Genomic DNA, 26,816 nt, shown 5'->3' with positions numbered 1-26,816 from the left:
TTAAACAACAACAGTCTTGATGAATTCAAAATAGGATCTCCTTTTCATATAGTTCCACAAACATATCCAATCACAGGTCATCTCAGAAACTAAAAGAAAGAACTAGATTCTCTCATCTAGCCACTTATCTCCCAGAGGATAGGAGAGGTTAAATGACTTGCCCAAGGTCACAAAGCTTATAAATACCAGAAGCAGAACCTGAACCCAGGATCTTTTCCATGTTAGTTATCTCACTGCCTCTGACACACCTCTATTCTCAGAATATCTTCCAGTTGATTCCTCTAAAAACCAACGGAAGTGAGAATCTATAAAAAGTGTATACTACAGATACTGAGTCCCTTTCTTGAAAGTGATTTTTCACATACACACACACAATCTAACTTCCAGGAAAACAGATATATGGCTATAACTTAGCCCTCTGCGAAAATGAGAAATGGGTCCTCATCTTGATGTCAAATTGACCACATGACTTTTGTTCCCTGAGTTCTCCCCAAAATGCTGATAAAGTCGTTTTTTTCTTCCCCAAAATAAATGCCTAACTGTTGTTCTAACTCTTCAACTAATGGCTAAACAACTTAGAATTTTTAGGAAGAGGTGGGAAAACAGAGGGTTTCCCCATTCCCAGACAGAAGTGGGATGGCTTAGAAAAAAAAAAAAAATTCTAAATCCTAGCACTCTGGGAGGCCAAGGCGGGCAGATTGCTCGAGGTCAGGAGTTCGAAACCAGCCTGAGCAAGAGAAAGACCCCGTCTCTACTATAAATAGAAAGAAATTAATTGGTCAACTAATATATATATAGAAAAAAAAATTAGCTGGGCATGGTGGCGCATGCCTGTAGTCCCAGCTACTTGGAGGCTGAGGCAGGAGGATTGCTTGAGCCCAGGAGATTGAGGTTGCTATGAGATAGGCTGACGCCACGGCACTCACTCTAGCCTGGGCAACAAAGTGAGACTCTGTCTCAAAAAAAAAAAAAAAAAAAAATTCTAAGTATTGAACCAATTATAATGATACCAAGTTCCAATTACCACATCTTAGTCAATCTCTGATTTCATCTTCTGTCAGAGGGAAGAAAAGTTATTTCTCTCCATCTCCAAAAAGTAACGGGTGCTTTTTATATTATAAAGTTGTCTTCCCTAATAGGGTAGTTAAGTAAATTATTAGAATCTGCAACTTGCTGTAAGCAAAATCCCTTCTTCCCCTTAGAATCTGCTCCCTTTCTAAAGGACCCTGTGCCCACTTCACAGAGAATGTTCTAACATGTAAGAAATGCAAAACATATGCAGCCAGAACACAAGTCCAACTCTACCCTGCTTTGCACGGCTTAATTGTCATGGGCCAATAATGGCTGATAACATTGATAACAAAAGCAAAAACAATCAGCTTGGTTGTGTTATTTAATTTCAACTAAAGACTAGAAGATTGTAAGATCCATTCTTACTACTCTCTTTTCTTTATCAGAAACTTTCTGAGAAATATGTATTCTTGAATTTGATTAGACCGAAAACAAGACAATTCTAAAGAAGTGAGAGCTTATTACTAAACAACTGCTAATTAAAATAAAAGGGACACTGCAATGTTCTTTCAATAAATTCTAGATGAAACTTGGCAAGATAAACAAATACAGTCATGTCTTGCTCTTCATGACTCACCATGACAGTGTCACATCCTTTCTCACTACTACCTTTCCTTCTAAGCCGATAAACCATTTTAGATAACAGCTTGTAAAAAGTTGGGAAAGCAGTATCCTGTCCGATGAATCAGAAACAGAGCACTGGAAAACCAGCCTGGTGAGGACCAGAGGAGCTGCTGACAAAGAGTTACTCTGCTTCACTCAGGGCTCAAGTTTCTGTTCATTTTCTCTCACAGAGGGAAGTGTGAGCCTCATGTACTGCCCTTTTTTCTCCCACTTGCCTAAGAGTTCAAAGACAGTGTCCTGCTATTTCTGGGGTAGAAAGGGTGTTCACGCAGGTGTGCGTGTTCCCTTCTCTCAGCTCACAGCCACACCCACACTCACGGCTGGGACGAGAGACCACTTGTCTCACCTCCTCTTACTCATCCTCACCTCTCCTAACCTTTGTCATCGGCCACAACCTTGTGTGTACCTACAATTATATGGCTATGACTTTCAATGTAAGCATAGCTGCTCAAATGGGGGTGGGGTTTTTTGTATGTGTCCACAAAGTGTTTTCCAAGGATACACACATGACACTCACTCTTAACTTATTTTTAACCGAAAGGATACTCCTAAGGCCATCAAGCAAGAACTCCCTCAACTTCCTCCACAACCTATAAATATCTGCCTCTGCTCCCATCCTTTCCTCCTTCCCTTCTCTTTTTTTTTTTTTTTTTTTTTTTGAGACAGAGTCTCGCTTGTTGCCCAGGCTATAGTGAGTGCCATGGCGTCAGCCTAGCTCACAGCAACCTCAAACTCCTGGGCTCAAGCGATCCTTCTGCCTCAGCCTCCCGAGTAGCTGGGACTACAGGCACGCGCCACCATGCCCAGCTAATTTTATATATATATATTAGTTGGCCGATTAATTTCTTCCTATTTTTATAGTAGAGACAGGGTCTCGCTCAGGCTGGTTTTGAACTCCTGACCTTGAGCAATCCGCCCGCCTCGGCCTCCCAGAGTGCTAGGATTACAAGCGTGAGCCACCACGCCCGGCCTCCTTCCCTTCTCTTTCAGCAGAAAAGAAGTCACTCATGCTATTTTGGATGATCACTCCTGTAGTGCTGGAGATCTCAAACTTTGCTGGCTCAGGATGACCTTGTTCCATCACACCTTTCTACTCTAGACCTTCATTCCTTCCTCCCCAAGACCTCTTACCCCTCCATATCACAAATGAACAGGTTCATTCTCTCTTCTTGACAGAATTCATTCATTTGGCCATCAAATATTTATTGAGCACCTACTATGTACCAGGAGCTCTTTTCAATCTTGGAGATAAAGCAGTGAATGAAACTAAGTCCCTGCCCTCAGGCAACTTACTTTCTAGTGGGGAGAGAGACAAAGAACAGATAAATGTATAAGCATCCTAGATACTGTCCTTTCTCTCCTTCACATAGCCAGGCTTGAAAGAGCAGTGTACTCTGCCTGCCTCTACCTCCACTTTCTCTCTGCCTCGCATTCTTTACCCACTACTGACAGGCTCCAGTCCCCCCTGAACCCCTCCCAGCATTGCTACTAAAACAGCTCAGGCAAAGGTCACCACCAATGACCTCTACTTGTGAATCTCAATGGCATTTTCTCAGTCCCCATCCTAGTTAAACTCTATGCGTCAACAGACACTTCTTGAAATACCTTGTTGCTTTGTTCTTCTACTCCCTCTTTGACCATTCTTTTTCTGGTTCCTTTTTTCAGCTTCCCCCTTAAACGGTGGTGCTTCCCAGAGCTCTGTATTTAGCCTCTTCTCACTCAATATGCTCTCCTTAGGCATCATCGATCATGTCCATTGCTTCTATTATCAGTGACATACACTAAGGAATACTGAATGTGTACCTTCTGTTTTCTTTTTTGAGACAGGTTCTTAATCTGTCAACCAGGCTGAAATACAGTGGTAAGATCATAGTTCACTGTAGCATCTAACTCCAGGGCTTAAGCAATCCTCCTGCCTCAGCCTCCCCAGTAGCTATGACTACAGGCACTTGTTATGTTGCTCAGGCTGGTCTTAAACTCCTGGCCTTAAGCAATCTTCCTCCCACCTCAGCCTCCCAAAGTGCTGGGATTATTGGAATGAGCCACAGTGTTCAGTCTGAATTTGTATCTTCTAAAGAACTCCAAACCCACACTGCCTGTGGTTTTCCATTTGCAGATTTCCATTTGCATGTCTCCCAGACCACTCAAATTCAGTAACACTGAACTGACCTCCCCCCATATCCAAAATTATTCTTCTTTCTCTGTCCCCTATATAAGAAAATGGTGCCATCTTTCTCACAAGATGCCTAAGACAGAAACCTGGGAGTCTACCTAGGTTCTTCCATCATAGCTACATATCTATGTGCCCTCCTCCTTCTCCATACTAATCTCATCAATTCTCTCTTTAAATACCTCTTTTCATTCCCTCTTCCCTAATCCTACTGTAGGGGCAGCTCATTTCAGTAGCCTCCTTATAAATCTTCCTGTCCTGTCTTGCCCTCTTGCCGTTCTCATTTATTAAGGGCTACTTTGCATCGTACTCTATGAGAATGGTATCCCCTGGCTGTGTGACACAGGAACCTGAAACTATCCTCCTCTAGAGCTGTAGTCTCCAACCCCTGGGTAACAGTCCATGGCCTATTTGGAACTGGGGTGCACAGGAGGTGAGTGGCCAGTGAGCAAGCAAAGCTTCATCTGCATTTACAGTCACTGTCTCCCATCACCCCCATATGGGACCGTCTAGTTCCAGGAAAACAAGTTCAGGGCTCCCACTGATTCTGTATTATGGTGAGTTATAAAATTATTTCATTATATATTATAATGTAATAGTAATAGAAATAAAGTGCATAATAAATGTAATGCATCCGAATCATCCCGAAACCATCCCCTAACCATCCCCCTCCCACCCCACCCCATCCTGGTCGGTGGAAAAATTGTCTGCCATGAAACTGATCTGCTACTCTAGGGTGATCTCCACCAAATACAGATGCTACCCACTCCTCTTACAATTCTTCAGAGACTCCCTGTGACATGAATGCTTTTTAAACTCTTTCCCATGCAGAAAGTGATGGTAGGATGGAGGGTTTAGAAGAGGTACAAACCAGCCACTAGAGAAAAATGCATTATGTTTTAATTTTAAAATTTAAGACTATATTTTATCTTAGATTTTCAATTCTATATTTTAATACATTCATCAATGCCTTAATATTGTATAATTTCCCCCAAAATTCAATTAAATGGATATTCTAAGAAGATACACTATGTTTATAGCTTTAAGTACTCGTACCACATCAACACAAATCCCCAATGGTAAGCAAAGACCTACAGGATAAAATTTAAGATTCTATGGTTGCCAAAAGGCATCCCACACACATCCCTGCCATGCTCTCAGCCCTGCCCACCTGTCCTGGCTTATTGAACTTACTGAGCTTATACTTTATGCTCTATTGGTGACTAAATCATCTTAATTCCTCAAACATACTGCAGTAATTCACAAATCCATGCCTTTCTCCAAATCTAAAATATCTTCCTCCCCTTGTCCATCTGCCTACCAAAATCCTATACTATTGTTAAGTCTAAGTCTAAGAGATAATACTTTAGTGACTCCTTCCCAGAATACTACAGAAACACTGATGTCTGTCACTGAAGCACCTTCAAGTATTTGTATGTGTCTCCTTTATGGCATTTATTATGCAATAAAGATTCTGTTTATATCTTATCTCCCCAAATAACTACAAGAAATTACTGCCATGTCCTGCCCCTCCTAACCACAAACTTACTGAAAGCCGTTCTGTTTTGTTTTTGAAACTGATCCATTTCCTCCCATTCACTCCTTAACCCATTATAATCTGGCTTCTGACCCGCACACCATTGCATTAGCATTAAAACCACTCTCACTAAATTCACAAATCACCACATGGCTAAATCTAACAAATCCATCTTAATCATTACCATTATTCTAATTCTTGGAGCAACATTTGATCATTCTCTCCTTTGTCTTCCTGGCCCCTAAACTCTCCTGATTTTCCTTCTCTGGCTTTCTTGCTAAACTTCCAACCATGTCTTCCTAATTGTCTCTGCAGGCTTTCTTTTCCTCTGCCCACGTTAGTATTCCTTAGGATTCTATCTGAAATAGTTCTCTCTATTCACCCCAAACCCTCTTTCCTACGTAAACTCATCTATTCTCATGGCTTTAATTATCATCCTGCTTTGGAAAAAGCTGGAAACCAAATTTGAGTCCATATCCCAGTTTAGATATTCTGATCACTGATCACAACTTCTGCATAGATGGACAGCAGATTAATAAAAACTTACAAGTGTTTCCCATGTGCCAGGCACAATCCTGTAATGTAGATACTATTATCATCCTCATTTTAAGGATGAGGAAACTAAGACAACTGAATCTGATTACCAAAAAAAAAAGAATCTCTACCTCTCATGAAAAGCATTTTTTTCTACAATTGTAAGGAAAAGTTAGAAGATAATCAAATCAAATTCAGGATTCTAAGCAATTTACTTCTGACAATGGGTGATCTGCTGTTAATTAACATATAACGATCACTGTAATCGTGTTTTACCATTAAATAATCATTTTAATCATGTTTCTTCCAATCTTTAGTGAAATAGGATAATCTTAATTATTAGGAAGTTTCATAAGTTCTATTTCTCAGCCACAAAGATAAATTCAAAGTTCATGACAGAATAAGTACATAAAATTTTTGAGATTTTATTGAATTTATCTTATGTGCAAAACTATAATATATTTAGTGTTTGAACAGTATCTCGGATATAGGTAGTCAAATAGCCACCTGTGAGAAAGTCAGTGAGACCTAAGAGACAAATGTTTTGTGTATACAGTTGGACAAGTTATGCACAGCCCATGAATGTCCTTGGAAGTCTAGCTGGCCACACTGTTTGCGTAAACTAGAATAAACTGACCAAAGGTCTGACTTAGTTCAACAAACCCAATATTTACCATATGGCTAACTATTTCACTTCCCTAGTTTTCCAACATTTTGCAAAAGATGTAATAAAGTTAGTTGCCAAGAAAACATGCTGGAAAACCAGGCATGTGAGATATTCAGTTTTTTCCCAAACCAGGACCAGTTAGACCAAAACGAAGGTTGCTGATAATGTCTGGTCTACAGAAAAACCCACCTAATCAATTTGTGCCTCAGATCAGATCTTATGGGTATTACATTTAGTTAAAGCAGTGGAAAAAGGTAACACAAAGTACAAAGAAAAGCAAGAAGTATACACCCCCTGTGCGGGGAGCACAGGCACTCAGAGCTCCAGCTCTCACACAGGTATCGCTCCAGGCTTGGAGCAGTCTGTTCCATATTTGCATAACAAATACCAACTGAATTGAACACGCAAAGTAGCCAGGCAGACTAATGAAACGGAAAGTTGTCACACATCATCCAACTGTAAAAATCACATGTAAAATCAGAGGCCAAATAAACAGTGACAGAAATAAATAAAACAAACATTAGAACTAACCAAATGCCAGGAAACGCAAACACCTCTGAGTTGCAGCTCTAGTCAGCTTCCATAGAGACCCTGAGGGCAAAGCCTACACTTCCTTGCTCTTTAAAGCTGCCACTATCTCAGGAATCCCATTGGAATCTTCTCCCTGCAAAGTCCATGTGTTCCCCGAACAAGTGTCTATCCAGAGTCTTCTATTCTAGGCACTGGAGAGATAGCAGGGAATAAGACAACAAAGTCTCTGCACTCAAAGAACCAACATTTCACCGGGCAGAACACGGTAACAAACAAACGAATGAACAAGATCATTTCGAATGGTGGTATTAATTAGAAATTTTAAAACAGAAAGAAAAGAAAGTAAATGAGAACAGTGAGATGGAGAATGATGGGAAGAGTTGCTAATTTAAACTTAGGGATCAGGGAAGGCATCTCTGAGAAAGTTAACTTTGAGCTGAGACAAAAAGGAGACAAAGTTGGAACAGAATATTTCAGGCAGAATAAAACCAAGGTATACGACATAGAGGTGTCAACAAGTATGGTGGTTCAAGGAAGTGAAAGAAAGCCTCACCATTTTGTTCATATGTCATATGATGAAGCCTTTCCTCACTACCTTCTTTCAAATTGTACCTACCAACCCTGCCCCAGTAGTCTCTGTCCCCCTTTATGCTGTTTTCCCACTGAAATTTTTACCATATGACAAGCAATATACATTACTTATTATTTTCTGTCTATTCCTACAGAATGTAAACCCCATATGGGCAAAGACTTTTTATGCTAATTACTGCTATATCTATCACCTGTACCTAGCACATGGTAGGCACTGAGTAAATACCAGCTAAATAAACAGAAGAAAGAAGGGAGAAAGGAGAGGAGGGGGAGAGGAGGTAGAGAGGGAGAAAGGCAGGGAGGAGTCGGAAAAGGGAAGAAGAAAAAGAGTTACCCCGTGTGGCTGAAGCAACAGTATAGCTGAAGCACAGTGGTGAGATGAAAAGATAAGGGGGCAGACTGTATGTCTTGTAGACCATGGAGAGAAGTTTGAATTTTATTTTTAAGACAAAAAAGGGCCGGGCGCGGTGGCTCACGCCTGTAATCCTAGCTCTCTGGGAGGCCGAGGTGAGGCGGGCGGATTGCTCAAGGTCGGGAATTCAAAACCAGCCTGAGCAAGAGCGAGACCCTGTCTCTACTTTAAATAGAAAGAAATTAATTGGCCAACTGATATGTATATAAAAAATTAGCCGGGCATGGTGGCAAATGCCTGTAGTCCCAGCTACTCGGGAAGCTGAGGCAGAAGGATCGCTCGAGCCCAAGAGTTTGAGGTTGCTGTGAGCTAGGCTGACGCCACGGCACTCACTCTAGCCTGGACAACAAAGTGAGACTCTGTCTCAAAAAAAAAAAAAAAAAAAAAGACAAAAAAGAATCCACTTGAGGCCAGGTGTGGTGGCTCACACCAGTAATCCTAGCACTCTGGGAGGCTGACGCAGGATTGCTTGAGGTCAGGAGTTCAAGACCAGCCTGAGCAACAGTGAGATCCACGTCTCTACCAAAAATAGAAAAAATTAGTTGGGCATGGTGGCGCCCACCTGTAGTCCCAACTACTTGGGAGACTGAGGCAGAAGCGCTTGAGCTCAGGAGTTTGAGGTTGCAGTGAGCTATGATGTTGCCACTGTACTCCACCCAGGGTGACAGAGTGAGACTCTCTGTCTCAAAAATAAATAAATAAAAAATAAAAAGAATCCACTGGAGAGCTCTAAAGCAAGGAAGTAATACAAGCTAACTGCTAATGTGCAGTTTAAAAAGCTCTCTAGCTGCTATGTGGAAAACCAGTTAGAGAGAAGCAAGCAGGGACACCTGTTAAGGGGCTACCAAATCAACAGATGTAATAACATGAGCAAGGCAATGATCAGCAGGGATGAGAGAGAGAGAAGCTGACTTGAATATATTCTCAAGGTAGTACTGATAGATTTGATTGGAGAGGTGGGCTCAAAGGAGGACAGGAATCAAGGATGTGTCAGTTATCAACCTATTGTCTCTTAGCTCCGAATATACCCTTTGTTGCCTGCTCTGTGAAAATTAACATAAGACCTTGAAATATTTTTCCTTTGCCAGCTACCATGATGTTAAGCTTTATCCATAGCGAGTACTAGAAAGATATTCCAAGCAGGGGCTTTTCTTTCTGGTTCCAGTGTGCCCCCTCTTGTCGGGATAAGCAGAATATCAAGAAGTTCAATATTTCTGATGTCCTATGAGTCCTAGTCAACTTAATTTAAAATCTTTTCTAATTTGAGGCATGTGGGAAGACAAGTTGTCTAAATTAATAAAACTTTTGTTTCCATAACTGTTTTTTTCAACATATACAAGAATTTGGGGCTGGGCATGGTGGCTCACACCTGTAATACCAGTGCACTGTGAGGCCAAGGAGGGAGGATCACTTGCGGCTAGAAGTTCAAGACCAGCTTGGGCAATATAGCAAAAACCCATCTCTACAAAAACTTTAAAAATTAGCCAGGCATGGTAGCACACACCTACTGAGGAGGCTGAGACAAGAGGATCTCTTGAGCCCTCAACTGAGTTCTGCTGAAATCATTTAGAATGTTTCATTCAGACAGGAGTTTGAGGTTACAGTGAGCTGTAATTATGCCACCACACTCCAGTCTGAGCGACAGAGCGAGACCCTCTTTCTAAAATTTAAAAAAAATTTAAAAATTGGCACTCTATTCTGTTCACTCATACAATGATGTTTTGAAAATAGTAGTTTCAGAATCTGTTTTAATATGCGGTGAGGCAAGTATCACCTCACTAGTCTGTTTCAAAATTGTCTTGACTATTCTAAAACATTTATTCTTTCATATGAACACTGAGATCATTTTAACTAATTTCCCATCCCCCAAAGAATCTTCCACTAGAGTTCCAGTAGAACTGCAGTCCCACTGAATTTACTTTTACACACACACACACACACACACACACACACACACACATAATCTTAGTCTTCTCATTCAAGAACATGGTACAGTCAGCCCTCCATATCCATGGGTTCTACATCTGTGGATTCAACCAATCTTGGAGAAAATATTTGGGGAGGGGAAAAAAGCATCTGTACTGAACATGTAGGGGTTTTTTTCTTATCATTACTCCCTAAACCAGGCGTCCTCAAACTACGGCCCGAGAGCCACATGCGGGTGATTTTGCTCATTTGTTTATTTACTTCAAAATAAGATATGTGCAGTGTGCATAGGAATTTGTTCATAGTTTTTTTTAAACTATAGCCTGGCCCTCCGACGGTCTGAGGGACAGTGAACTGGCCCCCTGTTTAAAAAGTTTGAGGACCCCTGCCCTAAACAATGCAGTATAACAACTATTTACACAGCGTTTACATTGTATTGGGTATTATAAGTAATCTAGAGATGATTTAAAATATATTTAGGTTACATGCAAATACTATAACATTTTATATCAGGGACTTGAGAATCTGAGGATTTCAGTATCCTTAGGGAGTCCTGGGACCAATTCCTCATGGAAACCAAGGGAAAACTGTATATATTTCCATTTCTTCAGATCTTGCTTTTACATCCTTAAGATTTTACAATTTGCTTCATACACATTTTGTGCCTTGCTTGTGATATTTAAGTATTTTATAATTATAAATATTTTTCTCCTCACCAAGGCAGTTCATTCCCATTCTTCCTCTGCCAACATCCTAATGACACCAAAGACTGCTTTTTTTCCCCACCCACCCCGTCCACAATGTCTGAGTTCTGCTGAAATCATTTAGAATGTTTCATTCACACAACTAGGTTTTCTCTTGCAATATGGCTCTTCTATTTCAAGGATCCTTACTTAGCATTTATATTGCACATCATGTCACTCTCAATACATATAGTTATATATACAGCAGGTCCTTCAACAACATCATTTCACTCAACATTTCATCATAACACTGATGAGAAAAAAGTGATTCCTGGCGGGGGCCACTGTGTGGAGTCTGTATGTTCTCCCCAAGTATGTATGCCTGCGTGGATTTTCTGCAGGTACTCTGGTTTCCTCCCATATCCCAAAGCTGTGTCCATTACGTAAAATGGTGTGTTTAACCTGCCCCAGTCTGTGTGTGAGTGTGCCCTGCGAGGGAATGGCTGCCAGTGTCCAGAGCTGGTTCCCGCCTTGAGCCCTGAGCTACACTGACAGGTTCCCACCACCCTCAACCCTGAACTAGAATAAGCAGGCAAATAATCCTCTCGTTTTTATTAATCTTTCTTAAATGTATACATAGTTCACATTTATTTCAATGTTCAATATTACAAGTGTTTTGGTCTTATTTAGAAGTTTGGTGATGATTTTGTAACCAGAAATATCCCACAGGAACTTAACTCTTGTTTTTAATCAATTAACCTATGGTAAAACTGGTTTCATTATATGTCATTTCACTTAAAGTTGAAGTTTCCAAGAACCTATCCATGATGGGGAGGACTTTCTCTACATTAAAATCCATTGTTCATCACTGTTTCCTCTTCTATCTTGGAATCTCTGTTTCACATTGATTATATTATTCATACTGGAGTCTATGGGTCATATAATCTCTGAATCCTTGCACACTCACATAGAGCTTTCTTTTCCATGAAAGGTGAATAATATCTAGATTGCATACAGGATTCCTGGAGTGTAGACTTCGTCTCTAAATAGTCTATGAATGAAGTTTCTTCCACCATCATCAAAGTTCTAGTATTGCAAAAGAAACAGTCTGCTTTGTTGTTGCAGTAGTTTTAACATTATCTTTCTAAGTACGAATGATTTTTTTTTATCACTGAATTCAGAAATGTTATCAGAATACACCTAGGTTTGCACCTTTTCTTGTCAATCTTGCCTGGAACACAATGAACTCATTCTTTTCCAATTTACAATATTTTTTTCAGCACAGGGAATGTATCTTCTATTGTGTATTTATCCTTCTAAAATTATTATTATAGATTATATTATAATTAATTATTATTAAAATTATTATTTATCCTTCTAAAATTATTTATATAATATAATAATAATAATAATATTATAATTTTCAGTTTCCTGGATCTATCCTCCAGGCCCTTTAACTTCATCTTTATGAGTTCCCATTCCATCTCTTGGTATTTTTGTTCAAAGCTCTGAAATTGTAAGTTACTTGAACAAAGTTAAAGAGGTTAAGAGGGATGTGGTCAAGCTGCCATCTTCTCAGAATCATTTCAAATGTGATTGTTTAAATGCTCTCTTAGCACTCAAGAAGAAAATAAAAATGCTTCTAAGAGTTCAAAAGACAACAACCTAGGCCGGGCAAAGTGGCTCACACCTGTAATCCTAAAACTCTGGAAGGCTGAGGCGGGAGGATCGCTCAAGGTCAGGAGTTCAAAACCAGCCTGAGCAAGAGTGAGACCCTGTCTCTACTATAAATAGAAAGAAATTAATTGGCCAACTAAAAATATATAGAAAAAATTAGCCAGGCATGGTGGCACATGCCTGTAGTCCCAGCTACTCAGGAGGCTGAGGCAGGAAGATCGCTTGAGCCCAGGAGTTTGAGGTTGCTGTGAGCCAGGATGACACCAAAGCACTCTAGCCCAGGCAACGGAGTGAGACTCTATCTCAAAAATAGAGAAAAGACAGTTACCTAAATTAATCTTCTTAAAACATCAACACCTATTTATTAAGAACTACTAGAATGAAAGCTCATTGAGAGCTGGAAATCTGCCTTCTATGCATCTCTCACCTTCTCAACAGATCCTGGAAATACAGGTGCTCAATAGCTCTTTACTGACATATTGGTATGTTTAGCACCTTACTAAAAATGCAGAAGTTCCAAAATGTAGAAGGCCTTGTTGTTACCTTCAAAAAACCTAAGGTCTGACTGAGAAGATAAAAATAGCATAAATGAAACAAACAAATAGGGGTCAATAAAGTGTTAAACTGTGTTGCTGAGTATAACAATAGTCTAAAAATAGAAGAGATTAATATAGACTTAAGCAGTCAGCTGGTTTCATGATCAGGGGAACATCAGCCAGGCCTTTAAACAAGAGTAGGAATTTAAGAGGAGAAAAGGCAGTCCTGACAGGGGAAATACTCACTGCAAAAGCACAGAGATGGGAATGAGGCTGTCAGGGAAGAGTGAGGAAACACATCTAACCATAACAGAAGAGAGGCATATGCTAGTAAGGAAATAAGCATAGATGAGGAGGTTGAGACAGAGCTTACATTTGTTCACTAGCTGAACTGAAAAGCATTTACGCTAAAAGATACTGTGTGCTGTCCTCAAGCAGCTTACTAAGGGGGAGATGAGAATATTTATGCAAATGATAATTTCACAAGCTTAATAGTTTTTAAAATAGCTATAATATAAGAGTAACATTCGAGATTAGAGCTCAGAGAACCAACAAAAGGGGAAGTTGTTTTTTTAACAGGAAGTTCATTTTCTAGTACTTCCCTTGGTCCCCTTGAAGAAAAACAACAAGCAAAGAACTACGGGAGGAAAATTTGTAACAATGCTTTTTCTACACGTTCAACTTAAAAATGAAAGTTTCTCTAAACCAGAAAGGAAGTCCAATAAAGTAGGAATGACAACTCTTTAAAATTTTAAGACAGTCTCTTTGCCTTCATTACAGATTTACAAAACAAGAAACTATCAGAAGCCTCTACCTAAAAATTCCTGCTGGGTTGATTTTTAAACAGGAGATTCGGTGAAAAGACTGGTCATTCAGCACCACAAGTCACTTGCGCCTGAACTGAATCAAAACCCACAAGTTCTACTCTATGACTAATTTAAAGCAATGTGATCCTCCTAGATCCTTAAAGATAGTAAAATCCCATATAGATGCTTTAATGTATCTCTAAATGCAACAGTCTTCTGAAAATAAAGTGGTATTACAGCACTATTCCTTAACAAAAAAAATAACTCTAAGAAAATCCAATTAAAGTGCATGTCATTTACAGAAATATCATTAATTTATACATTGCTTTTTAAATTAAATATCCTGGGGAGGGAGGGGACTAAAAACTGTTTCTGCACCAGAATATAAGCACAACCTGGTAACAACAGCCCAGAAGCTCAAGACTAAGACTGGTGCAGACAATGGACCTTTTTTTTTTTTTTTTTTTTTTTTTTTTTTTTTGAGACAGAGTCTCACTTTGTTGCCCAGGCTAGAGTGAGTGCCGTGGCATCAGCCTAGCTCACGGCAACCTCAAACTCCTGGGCTCAAGTGATCCTTCTGCCTCAGCCTCCCGAGTAGCTGGGACTACAGGCATGCGCCACCATGCCCGGCTAATTTTTTCTATATATATTAGTTGGCTAATTAATTTCTTTCTATTTTTATAGTAGAGACGGGGTCTCGCTCTTGCTCAGGTTGGTTTTGAACTCCTGAACTCAAACAATCTGCCCGCCTCGGCCTCCCAGAGAGCTAGGATTGCAGGCATGAGCCACCTCGCCAGGCCACAATGGACCTTTAAAAGACACCAGATCTGTAGATTATCATTTACGGCTGTCCTATGTAGCATCCAAAATATTTTCCTCCTGGGTTTCCCCTTTCAGCTTCTCATCCTCAGTTCAAAGAAGAAAATTAGTTTCACATCAAAACACATGTACACAAACTTGTCTTTCACTTCATAGATAGTCTTTAGGAACTTATCCAATATTTTTTGTCATTTTAAGAAATAAAAGAAATGGCCAGGCACAGTGGCTCACACTCGTAATCCTAGCACTTTGAGAGGCTGAGGTGGGAGGATCAATTGAGGTCAGGAGTTCAAGACTAGCCTGAGCAAGAGCAAAACCTGTCTCTACCAAAAATATAAAAAATTAGCATGGTATGGTGGCACACCACCTGTAGTCCAAGCTACTTGGGAGGCTGAGGCAGGAGGATAACTTAAGCCCGGGAGTTCGAGGTTATGGTGAGCTATGATCACCCCACTGCACTCTACCTGGGGTGACAGAGCAAGATGCTATCTCAAAAAAAAAAAAAAAAAGTCACACCTTGCCAACAGTTACACTGGTGTAAAGAAAACCCTACAAATATAATTTAGTAATGACTCCTCTGGTTCTGACAAAGCAAGGTCAGAAATAAACTCCACCCCTGTACCTATTTTTCTGGGACTAGAACATTCCCATTCTTCTTCCTTCAGGGAGCCCTACCCAAAAACCTTCAGACAGAAGCTGTATCCTAAGGAAAGTGGGGCCTGCCAGTTAAAATGGGAGAGAACTTTGCCAAAATTACTTGAAATGTGATTCAGAGAAATGGAGGTAAAATGGCAGTATGGAAACATCATGGGTTTTGGAGCCAAAGAGACCTGAGTTCTAATCCCAGCATCCTATATTTTCAGGTTTCATGTTCTTAAACAAGTCTCTACAAAATGGAAATCGCACATCTATCTTTAGGAGTTAAGATTAGAAACACATTTCGGAGCCTTGCCCAAGGCCTAAGCAGACACAGGATGTGAACTCGATTCTATTTGACTCTTAAGGCTAGTGCTCTTCCCCAGTGCCATGCACAGAGAATGTTACCGTTACTGCCAGGGAGGATGGGGAAGAGTAGGCTATGTGTAACCACAGGTGGGAGGTGGCATGCAGCATATTCTAGACAATGTTCAGGTGCTTCTTGCTAGCTCAGTTCCCTCCTCATTATGATAATAGGAGCTATGTATTTAGCACCTCCTTACCAGCCAGGCAGGGTATATAAAGTGCTAAGCACAGAACCTGTTACATAATGAGAATTCAATAATTGATGACTACTTATACAGAGATCTTAACTTCTTAAGAGAGCTTAGGAAAGGCTGGCTTCTCACAGGAAATTGAATGGAACAGAAGTTAACCAGGCAGAAAAAGGGGAAGAACGTGCCAGAATGGGCATTTAGAGAAAGGAAACGTGTACAAAAGCACAGAAGTGAAAAGCACAATGCATTCAGGGAAGTGCAAGTCATTCAGCAAGACTGGAGAGCAGAGAAAAAACAAAGAAGGAGCAAAAAATGAAGTAAAAAGAAAGGTAGGTCTTGTACATAGAGAAGGATGCTTAGATTTTATCCTGCAGATGAGGTAAGCCAATGAAAATATTGTTTTTTAGAAAAAAAGAAATAATAAAGATCAGAGAAAAAATAAACGAAATTGAAACAAAACAAAAAAATTACAAAAGATCAATGAAACAAAAAGTTTTTTTGAAAAGATAAACAAAATTGACACCTTTCATCAGACTAATAAAAAAAACAGAGAAAACTATAGGCCAAGTCTCTGATGAACATAGATGCAAAAATCCTCAATAAAATACAAGCATACTGAATTCAACAACACATTAAAATGTTTATTCATGGCCGGGCGTGGTGGCTCACGCCTGTAATCCTAGCTCTCTGGGAGGCCGAGGCGGGTGGATTGCTTGAGGTCGGGAGTTCGAAACCAGCCTGAGCAAGAGCGAGACCCCGTCTCTACTATAAATAGAAAGAAACTAATTGGCCAACTAATATACATAGAAAAAATTAGCCGGGCATGGTGGCGCATGCCTGTAGTCCCAGCTACTTGGGAGGCTGAGACAGAAAGATTGCTTGAGCCCAGGAGTTTGAGGTTGCTGTGAGCTAGGCTGACGCCATGGCACTCACTCTAGCCTAGGCAACAAAGCAAGACTCTGTCTCAAAAAAAAAAAAAAAAAAAAGTTTATTCATGATGATCAAGTGGGATTCATCCCCGGGATACAAAGAAGGCTCACAACAGAACCAAGGATAAAAACCATAGGATCATTTCAATTGATGCTGGAAAAGCATTTGATAAAATTCAACATCCAGCCGGGCATGGTGGCTCACATCTGTAATCCTAGCACTCTGGGAGGCCAAGACGGTAGGATGGCTTGAGCTCAGGAGTTTGAGACCAGCCTGAGCAAGAGACCCCGTCTCTACTAAAAAAATAGAAAGAAATTAATTGGCCAACTAAAGATATATAGAAAAAAATTGGCTGGGCATGGTGGCACATGCCTGTAAGTCCCAGCTACTCTGGAGGCTGAGGCAGGAAGATCGCTTGAGTCCAGGAGTTTGAGGTTGCTGTGAGCTAGGCTAATGCCACAGCACTCTAGCCCAGACAACAGAAGTGAGACTCTATCTCAAAAAAAAGAAAAACTCCAGCAAACTGGTATTAACTGAGTAGCACCTAAGTGGACACATAGGTACTACAGTAATAGGGTATTGGGCAGGGGGGAGGGGGGCGGTTATATACATACATAATGAGTGAGATGTGCACCATCTGGGAGATGGTCATGATGGAGACTCAGACTTTTGGGGGGAGGGGGGGAAATGGGCATTTATTGAAACCTTAAAATCTGTACCCCCATAATATGCCAAAATAAAAAAAAAAAAATTAAAAAAAAAAAAAAAAAAGAAAAAGAAAAATTCAAGGCCAGGCACAGCACACCTGTAATCCTAGCACTCTGGGAGGCCAAGGCTGGCGGATTGCTCGAGGTCAGGAGTTCAAAAGTAGCCTGAGCAAGAGCGAGACCCCATCTCTACTATAAAATAGAAAGAAATTAATTGGCCAACTAATATATATAGAAAAAAATTAGCCGGGCATGGTGGCGCATGCCTGTAGCCCCAGCTACTCGGGAGGCTGAGGCAGAAGGATCACTTGAGCCCAGGAGTTGGAGGTTGCTGTGAGCTAGGCTGATGCCACAGCACTCACTCTAGCCTGAGCAACAAAGCAAGACTCTGTCTCAAAAAAAAAAAAAATTCAACATCCTTTCATGATAAAAACTCTCCAAAAACTGGGTATAGAAGGAACTTAGCCTCAACACCATAAAAGCCATATGTGAGAGATCCACAGCAAGTATCATACTGAATGGGGAAAAACTGAAAGTCTTTCTTCTAATATCTGGAACAAGACAAGGATACCCACTTTCACCACTGTTATTCAAAATAATGCTAAAAGTTCTAGCTAGAGCAATCAGACAACAGAAACAAATAAAAGGCATCCAAATTAGAAAGGAAGTCAAATTATTCTTGTTTGCAGATGATATGATCGTATATCTAGTGAAACCTAAAGACTCCAACCAAAAACTATTAAAATGAATAAACTCAATAAAGTTACAGGATACAAAAATCAGTAGCATTTCTATATATCAACATGAAACAATCTGAAAAAGAAACCAAGAGAATAATACCATTTACCATAGCTACAAATAAAATACCTAGGAATAAATTTAAGAAGTAAAAGATCCCTATAATGAAAACTATAAAACATTGATGAAACAAGTTGAAAGGACACAATAAAATGGAAAGACATTCCAAACTAATGGATTGGAAGAATCTATATTGTTAAAATGTCCATACTACCCAAAGCAACCTACAGATTCAATGCAATCCCCATCAAAATACCAATGACATTTTTCACAAAAATAGAAAAAATAATCCTAAAATTTATATAGAACCACAAAAAGACCCAGAATAGCCAAGCCATCCCGAGCAAAAAAGAACAAAACCGGAGGAATCACATTACCTGACATCAAATTATACTACAGAGCTGTAGTAACCAAAAGAGCATGGTACTGGCATAAAAACAGACATATAGACCAATAGAATAAAGAATCCAGACATAAATCCACCCATCTACAGTGAACTTATTTTCGACAAAGGTGCCAAGAACATATAGTAGGAAAAGAACAGTCTCTTCTATAAAAGGTGCAATGAAAAATTTTAAACAGAGAAAAGGGCACAATTAGGTTTGTGTTTCAGAATGGTCACTCAGTAATAGGGACTGGAGGGAAAAGAGACTGGAGGCGGGCAGATGAGTTAGAAGACTACTACAATATTCTAAGCAAAATATAACTGCCTGAACTAACACTGGAAAGATGAGAATGGAGAAGAGGAAGTAGAATCAACAAGACTCAGTGATCCATTAGAAGTTAAGGATGACCCCCAATTTTTTACTTGGGTAAGTTACCATGGCCTGAATGTTGGTGCCCCCCATCAAAATTCATATGTTGAAACTTAATCCCCAATGCAATAGTATTAAGAGATGGGGCCTTTAGGAGGTGATTAGGTCAGGAAGGTGAAGAGGCTTGAGGGAGTCTGTTTGCCCCGTCAGCCACTTGAGGATGCAGTAAGAAGATGCCGTCTTTGAAGCAGACAGCAAGCCCTCACCAGACACTAAGTCTCCTGGCACCTTTATCTTGGACTTCTCAGTTTCCAAACTTTGAGCAATAAATTGCTATTGTTTATAAATTACTCAGTCTAAGGTATTTTGTTATAGCAGCAGGAACACACTGAGACAGTAAGTGAACATTCTAAAGTAGGGAATATCTGTGGAACAGGAAGGTATGGGTGGGAATGGAGGAGGAGGTTAAAACAGGGAATAGTTTGGGACTTACTAAGTTATAGTTGCCTGTGGGGGGAACCAATGAAAGGCCTGCAGTAGAGGACACTCAGTGCCAGAGATACAAACTAAGGAACCATCTGCATGGCTGTGACAGCTGAACCCCTGGGCATGGATGAGATTACTCAGCAAGTGTATGTGAAGTGAGATGAAGAATGACTTATCTGGGAAACACCCACATCACGAAAGAGAGAGAGAAAAAGAAGTCCAACAGAGGTCATGAGAAGAACAATTAGGAAGCCAGAGGAAATTATGCCATAAGAGTTATTAAGGAGAAAGTTTCATAAAGATCATGCACAACATCCAATGATGCAGAGAAAGATGTCATACCCAGCAGGTACTCTGCAGTCTGAAATTAGAAATCATTGGTGTTCTTGGAGACAGATGTTTCAGAGGCTTTTTGAGACAGAAGCAATGGACCAAGCAGTAAGCAAAGGCAAGAAATAAGAGGAAGGAAATGTAGGCTACACTTTCTAGGCTCTAGAGAGGGAAAGAATGCCAACATGTGAGAGCAAGCAGATTCTCATATAAGATTGTAGGAACTTTTTAAGAAGGGAGAAGCTTGAGCAAATATACAGGCTGAAAGGAGGAGTTAAGGGCCAAGTGTTAAGGGAGAAGCTCAAGATGAGAGAAAGAGACAAAAAGACTATGAATGAATACATCAATCAATGAAGTAAGATCCCAAGACCCCAGAAGAGGAGAAGGGATGGGAGTGGGAACATAGAGGGACAGTTTAGAACAGGAAGGGGATATTTCTTCCCCTGAGAAAAGACTGGAAGGGACTATGGGTGAGAACTGACACAGATAAGTCTATCGGTGATGAGGAGGGAAGCTGAGGGAGTTTGGCTTTCCTTATAAACTAGTGCAAATGAAAGGTAAGTGTCGTGGCATCATCCTAGCTCACAGCAACCTCAAACTTCTGGGCTCAAGCAATCCTTCTGCCTCAGCCTCCGGAGTAGCTGAGACTATAGGCACACATTCCACCACACCCGGCTAATTTTTGTATTTTTGATAGATATGAGGTCTTGCTCTTGCTCAGGCTGATCTTGAACTCCTGACCTCAAGTGATCCTCCCTCTTTGGCCTCTCAAAGTGCTAGAATTACAAGTGTGAGCCACTGCGCCTGCCCCAGACTAGGTTTTTTTTTTTTTTTTTTTTGAGACAGAGTCTCGCTTTGTTGCCCAGGCTAGAGTGAGTGCCGTGGCATCAGCCTAGCTCACAGCAACCTCAAACTCCTGGGCTCAAGCGATCCTCCTGCCTCAGCCTCCCGAGTAGCTGGGAATACAGGTATGTGCCACCATGCCCAGCTAATTTTATATATATATATTAGTTGGCCAATTAATTTCTATTTATGGTAGAGACGGGGTCTCGCTCTTGCTCAGGCTGGTTTTGAACTCCTAACCTCGAGCAATCCGCCCGCCTCGGCCCCCCAGAGTGCTAGGATTATAGGTGTGAGCCACCCCACCTAGCCCAGACTAGGTTCTTAACTTTGCTTCACAGTACTCATGAAGGAACTGGTAAAAGCTGTGGACCCAGCTCCCAAAAACGACGCATAAACACTCACACTCAAAATTCTGCATGCAATTTCAGAGTTTTAAGATCTAATGAAGCCAACCCATATTTCCCAAGATTCTGTCAGCTTTGATGCTACGGAATTCCAAAGAAATGGCCTTTTAGAACCTATCCTGTTCAGAGAAGAACATCCACACCTGAAAGTATCTCACTCAGTATAAACACAAAGATATGAAGAACTCTCACTTAATCCTCTATAATATAAACTAGCCACAAAAAGAGATGGACAAAAGCACTAACTTAACTTAGACCCTAAGGGTACAGAATATAGGAGACCATCTCTACCTTTAGGAAATTTAAAATTTAAAGATAATGAGTGACACAGCCTTAGACTTAGTAATGGCTGTAAATAAAAGCAGTATTTTAAATAGATGAAACAGCAATCTAGAGCTCAAAACAAACCACAATGAGACCAGTTAGGTCTCAGACAGAGGACTCAACAAGGCTGGTGGTAAATGCAATTCAAAGGAAAAGAGGATGCAAGAAAACTTTTGAAAGAGGAACCAAAAGGATATGTTCACGAAGGACAAATAGCAGACTAAGAAAAAGAGTCAAAAACTATTTGAAGGTTCTGAACACGCACAAGTGCCTTTTCATAGCTTGTAGATGCTTGAGTCTCAGAACCCATGCTTACATGTCAGAGTCATTTTGTCTCAACCTACAGGCTCAGAAGTGTACATATGTCAGATGTCTGTATCGAACAGACAAACTGCTCGCAGTGACCCAACATATGCTGGAATAAGGGTACAGGTGCTGACAGGAGGAACAACTGATGATGCAGTGAAGCCTTACTTTTTAAAAAATACATCACCGGTGAATTGATTCCATTCATCACTTCATATGTAACCCTATTCCACTAAGTAACACAAGATATTAAAAACAGCCAACTCGGCCAGTCGTGGTGGCTCACGCCTGTAATCCTAGCACTCTGAGAGGCTGAGGCTAGGATTGCTCCAGGTCAGGAGTTCGAAACCAGCTTGAGCAAGAGCGAGACCCCGTCTCTACTATAAATAGAAAGAAATTAACTGGCCAATTAATATATGTAGAAAGAATTAGCCAGGCATGGTGGCGCATGCCTGTAGTCCCAACTACTCGAGAGGCTGAGGCAGCAGGATTGCTTGAGCCCAAGAGATTGAGGTTGCTGTGAGCTAGGCTGACGCCACAGCACTCACTCTAGCCTGGGCAACAAAGTGAGACTCTGTCTCAAAAAAAAACAAAAAACAAAAAAACAGCCAACTCACTGTGTATCCATCCACTATCAACAGCAATAAAGAACATTTGTGCTGAGTGCTTACCCTGTGCCGTACTACACTCAGATTTTCTGTTATCTCCTTTTAAACCTTCTTACAACTCTAACGAGGATATCATTCCTTTTTTAAGGATTGATGAAACTAAAACCAGGGATGTTAGGCTGTTTGTCCAAGGTCACAGAGCTAATAAGTGGTACAGCCAGGACTTGGACTCAGGCACACCAGATTCCAAAATGTGTGCTTCTCAAATGATTACACAACCCCACCTTGAGCTAAAATCAAGTCCCCAAGACAGATTTTATTTTTTAATTCAAATCAAATTGAAGTCAATAAAAATTTATTGTACTCCTAAAACAAAATAAAGAATTGAGAGTTATTTAAAAGAAGATATGAATGACCTCTGTAGGAGCTTATATTAAGGTAAAATGAAAAGCAGTTTAATTAATTAGAAAATATATGACTGATGAAATGATATATAGTGAAAGCACTGTTAGGTTTGAAGCAAGAGATCACACTGGTCACGGACAAGTTCATAAAAAGTAGTACTTTAGCAGAACCCTTAAAGAATTGCGAGAAATTTTGTGGACAAGGAAGAAGAGGAATTTCAAAGAATACTCCTGATTTAGTCATATGAGAAAGAACCACAGAAAACTTTAGTAACTATAATACAAATATAGTGTGAACACCCTCTTTAGGCAATCATCTGAACTTTGACCCTGAGGTGTAAAGCCTTACACAGGCTGGAAAAGTCAGCAGCAACGAAGGGCTCATCTAAGAGTCACAAGTTATGATTTATCTTATTAAAAAAAAACAGCTCAATGCTATGGGACTGTCAAATAACAAGATTAATCTTTCAAAATACACACCAAAACAAGGGTGTCTGAACAAGCCACTCTTCAATAAAGTTAATCATTCTTCCAAGGAATTTGTCTGTAATTTCTCTTCCGGAATGTCCCTCAAAACCAGGTTACAATCATTTTGATTTTTTGACAGTCACAATTAAAATCACTCTACTTTTTTCAGTCACAACTAGTTTGGGCTCCAAGAGAACATTAACCAGCTTTTCTCTACTTGATTCCAAGTATCCTATGAAATGAAATGCCACCCTCAATGAATTAAGATTTGCCACCATGAGGATTTTCAAAAGAATGTGTCACAGGCTCTGACAACAAATCCTAAAGATGAGTTCCAGCCCACCAAAAATGCATACATGCAAGTTTTGGGTGGAAGACAACTAAGATAATGCCCATTTTTGGTTATTTAAAAATCTACATTCCTGCTTTCCTTAATACTGCCAGCATCAGGTGTTACAGCTGCTTAGAACTTTCTGATAAAGGTATATGAATCCATGATTTAGCTACATATTTTGGGGAAAATGGTACCATTTCCCATTATAGGCAAAGCAGAAAGGATTTATCTGGTGGCTTAAGTCTACTTGCCCACTTCTGAGACTATGAAATGCAATCTTTATCCAGCACCTTTTCCTTTTCCTCTTCAACTCTTCCCACCTCTTTCCCACTCCTAGAGAAAATTCACTGCAACTTCTAGGAAGCAGCCTTCTTTTATCCCTCCTTCTAGAAAGACCCTGTGCCATGCTTAAAGGACCACAGAGGTATGTGATAAAATAGGCAGGAGAAAGGGAGGATGTGACCGTGTGTGCTGTTTGTGCTAGGAGAAGTTTTCAAAAAGAAAAGGGAGGATCCCTTCCTGTAAGTGTTATTTTATCTTAAATACCTTTCCAGTTGTCATCTTTGGACTGTTCTCAGACACTGAAAGACTTGAGCTCCTTCCGACATGCCACAGAAGTATAGAAACATCCTTCTTTGCTTCACACTTATGACTGAATTGCACTGGCTAAATCACAGCCCTCTCTACTAGCCCCACAATCCAATCTTGTATTTATAATTCTCCAGTTTCTTTTTCACGACAATGACAAAGCAGGTATCCTTTTTTTAGATGGCAGCCTCTGTACCTAACTCTATTATGGTCTCATGCACTGTTTTGTTGGCATTTTTAAGTGATTTCCCTACCAGACTCAGAACTCCTTGAAAGCTACCACAGTAACCTGCTTAACTCCGTATCCCTTGCCCGTAGTAGGCACAAAACGTATGTCTGCTGAACTGAAGGCAACTGGGTGCACCTGGTGAATATTTCAATGAAAGATATAACCGAGCAGACAAGCCCACAGGATTCTTATCTTCCTAAACACTTCACAGACGCAAACTTGCGCACCACCAGCATTCTGGGGGCTGGCCAAAGAATAAATTCCCAACTGATTAATTAAATAATAATATGCTGGCAATTAAGTGCAGGTGAAAACAGCACCTCCCCTATACATTAAGAAAACCTAAAAGGGTTATTAAAAATAATTATTTCCTTCAATAACCAACTGGATTTATAATACACAATCTGCTTCTGGTTTTTTATTGTAAGGGATTTTGGAAAGGCGGGGAGGCCACAATGCCTAGATAAGTAAACAAAAAGTCAGAACTCCCCTGGGAAATGGTCACATTCTTCTTCTCCAATCAACAGTTTTCGATCCGCTTGAAAAATGCTAGGGAAGAGTTCCTTTGGCAAGAAGTCAGTAAGAATGTGCAACTCTGGGGACACCACCAAAGTACCGATATCAAGCCTGGAGAAAATACTGCTTTTGTTTCAGAGGCAGCCTCTGATAAAAACAGGAACTTTACGGAGAACTGATCACAACTGCCCCAAAAGCCTGATCACATGCCCACAATAGAGAACTGTGTTTCTCTCATTGTTGTCCAAGGGACTTCTCTAATAATTGTGGCTTGATTTATTCCATTTTTTAAAAAATTATCAAAATAAATCCAACTCTCCCTGTACCAATCCATTGTCAAAAGAAAAGGTTACATGCCAGGATTTGCATGTAACCTGTAGTCACCTCTCCTTCCTTCTTCAAAGACTCCAAAAGGTGATCAGGTGCGGTAATTGTGCCCGAATACAGGCACCAGGAAAAAAAAAAAAAAACCTTATGACAAATGTAGTCTAAAAGCAACACCGTGTCTTTTCTCTCTCTCTCTCTCTCTCTCTCTCTCTCTCTCTCTCTCTCTCTCTCTCTCTCTCTCTCTCTCTGGGTTAATGTCACTGCTTCTAGGACCCTCAACAGCTCACCCGCTTGTATCTCACTCCTGTCTTGTCACTGGGGAGGAATCTCTCATTGTTAAAGGAGGGAGAAGAAATGCTGCTGTGGATTTTCCATGTGTCTTTCTTTCTGAAGGGGGTAAGTGGGGGCTGGAACAAGGCATGGGGCCCTCCACGTACAGGGTAGAGGAGGAAAGGGGAAAGCTGTCAGCCACCCTCCTCGCGGCCCTCCCCCACACCCCTACGTTGCCCAGACGCCCGGGCAGAAGCCGGAGGGCGCAGCTTTGTCTCAGGTTTGGAGGGCAGAAAGCGCAGAAGCAACCCTGCCCCGGGAGAACCTCTCCTCCAAGCCATTGCTTAGCCCCCTCCAAGGGAAAACAATGAAAGCCACGGGAAACCACTTAGCGGGGTGGAGAGGAGGGAGGACGGCTGTGGAGAGCCAGGCCAGATTTCCTGCACCCTCGTCCCCCTCGCTGCACGGCCGCCAGGGCGCGCGGCGGGGACCCGTCTCCAGACTCGCGGCGACCCGCAGGGCCCCGGGGCGGCCGCCCCCCACCCCGGCTCCTACCCTCTGAGAGCTCCAGCTCCAGCTCCGCCAGCTGCGCCCGCACTTCGGGCGGCAGCGCCGCCACCGCGGCCGGCGACGGCTCCAGGCCTCGCTCCGCCATCCCGGCTCCGCCAGCCACACTCCGGAAGACTAGAGAGAGGGCTGAAGGAGGGACGGACTGACGCGGGCCCACACCCCGGCTACAGGATCCGGCTCCGTCCGCCTAGCGCCGCCAGCGCCGCCGCCGCCACCGCCATGAGCAAGGGTCACGTGAGCGCGGCGGGCCCGCCCCCGAGCCGGGAGGACGCACCGCCTCCGCAGCGCGGTCCGGCTGAGGACGCACGTGTTTATGGCGCCCTCTACTGGGCAACTTATGAAACGGCGGGCCCAAGCCCCCCGCCCGAATTCTCCCACGCGAAATGGGCTCAGGGTGTGGACGTCGGCTTTACCGCTGTGTGGACACGTAGCTTTTACCTTTTACGAACTCTCGAGTCTCGAGCAAGGAGTTTTCAGGGGCGCCGGCCCTTACTTTTTCCACTACTAGACTTAGTAACGTATGTCTTTTGTCTCGTCCTCTTCTCCATTTCCCCTGATTGACACCTAACCCATTTATAAGGACCTGATCACAGGCCACCTCCTTCACTGGAGCTTCCCGGGCCCATCTGCCCGGAGCGCTTTGTTTCTGTTTCCGTTACAGCTTTTAGAAAGACAATGGAAGGGAGAATCCGCTTCCTCCTGCCTTGACTTCTAACGACTTAGAAGGGAACTTTGGTACTTTCTTCATCCAATTTTATCCTCCTCAGCATATGACCTAATGGTGTTCCAAAAATAATTAATTTTAATTTAATATAAGTAGGGTCCAAACATTGGTGTATTTT

The 26,816-nt window shown here is 41.4% G+C and overlaps 1 protein-coding gene across 3 annotated transcripts in view; it reads right to left on the bottom strand.

Moving 5' to 3' along the window:
- The window catches only part of DIP2B (disco interacting protein 2 homolog B), a 237,667-nt gene extending 211,432 nt beyond the window's left edge, over positions 1–26,235 (bottom strand). For all 3 annotated transcript variants that reach the window (XM_012762119.2, XM_012762128.2, XM_012762136.2), the window contains exon 1: positions 25,960–26,235. In XM_012762119.2, the coding sequence (XP_012617573.1) occupies positions 25,960–26,059 (100 nt within the window). In that variant the 5' untranslated portion in view covers positions 26,060–26,235. The remainder of the gene's footprint in view (positions 1–25,959) is intronic.
- Between the last annotated feature and the right edge of the window lie 581 nt (positions 26,236–26,816).

This window comes from Microcebus murinus, chromosome 10 (genome assembly GCF_040939455.1).
Source record: "Microcebus murinus isolate Inina chromosome 10, M.murinus_Inina_mat1.0, whole genome shotgun sequence".
NCBI lineage: Eukaryota > Metazoa > Chordata > Mammalia > Primates > Cheirogaleidae > Microcebus > Microcebus murinus.
This window is presented reverse-complemented; position numbering and strand designations above follow the sequence as displayed.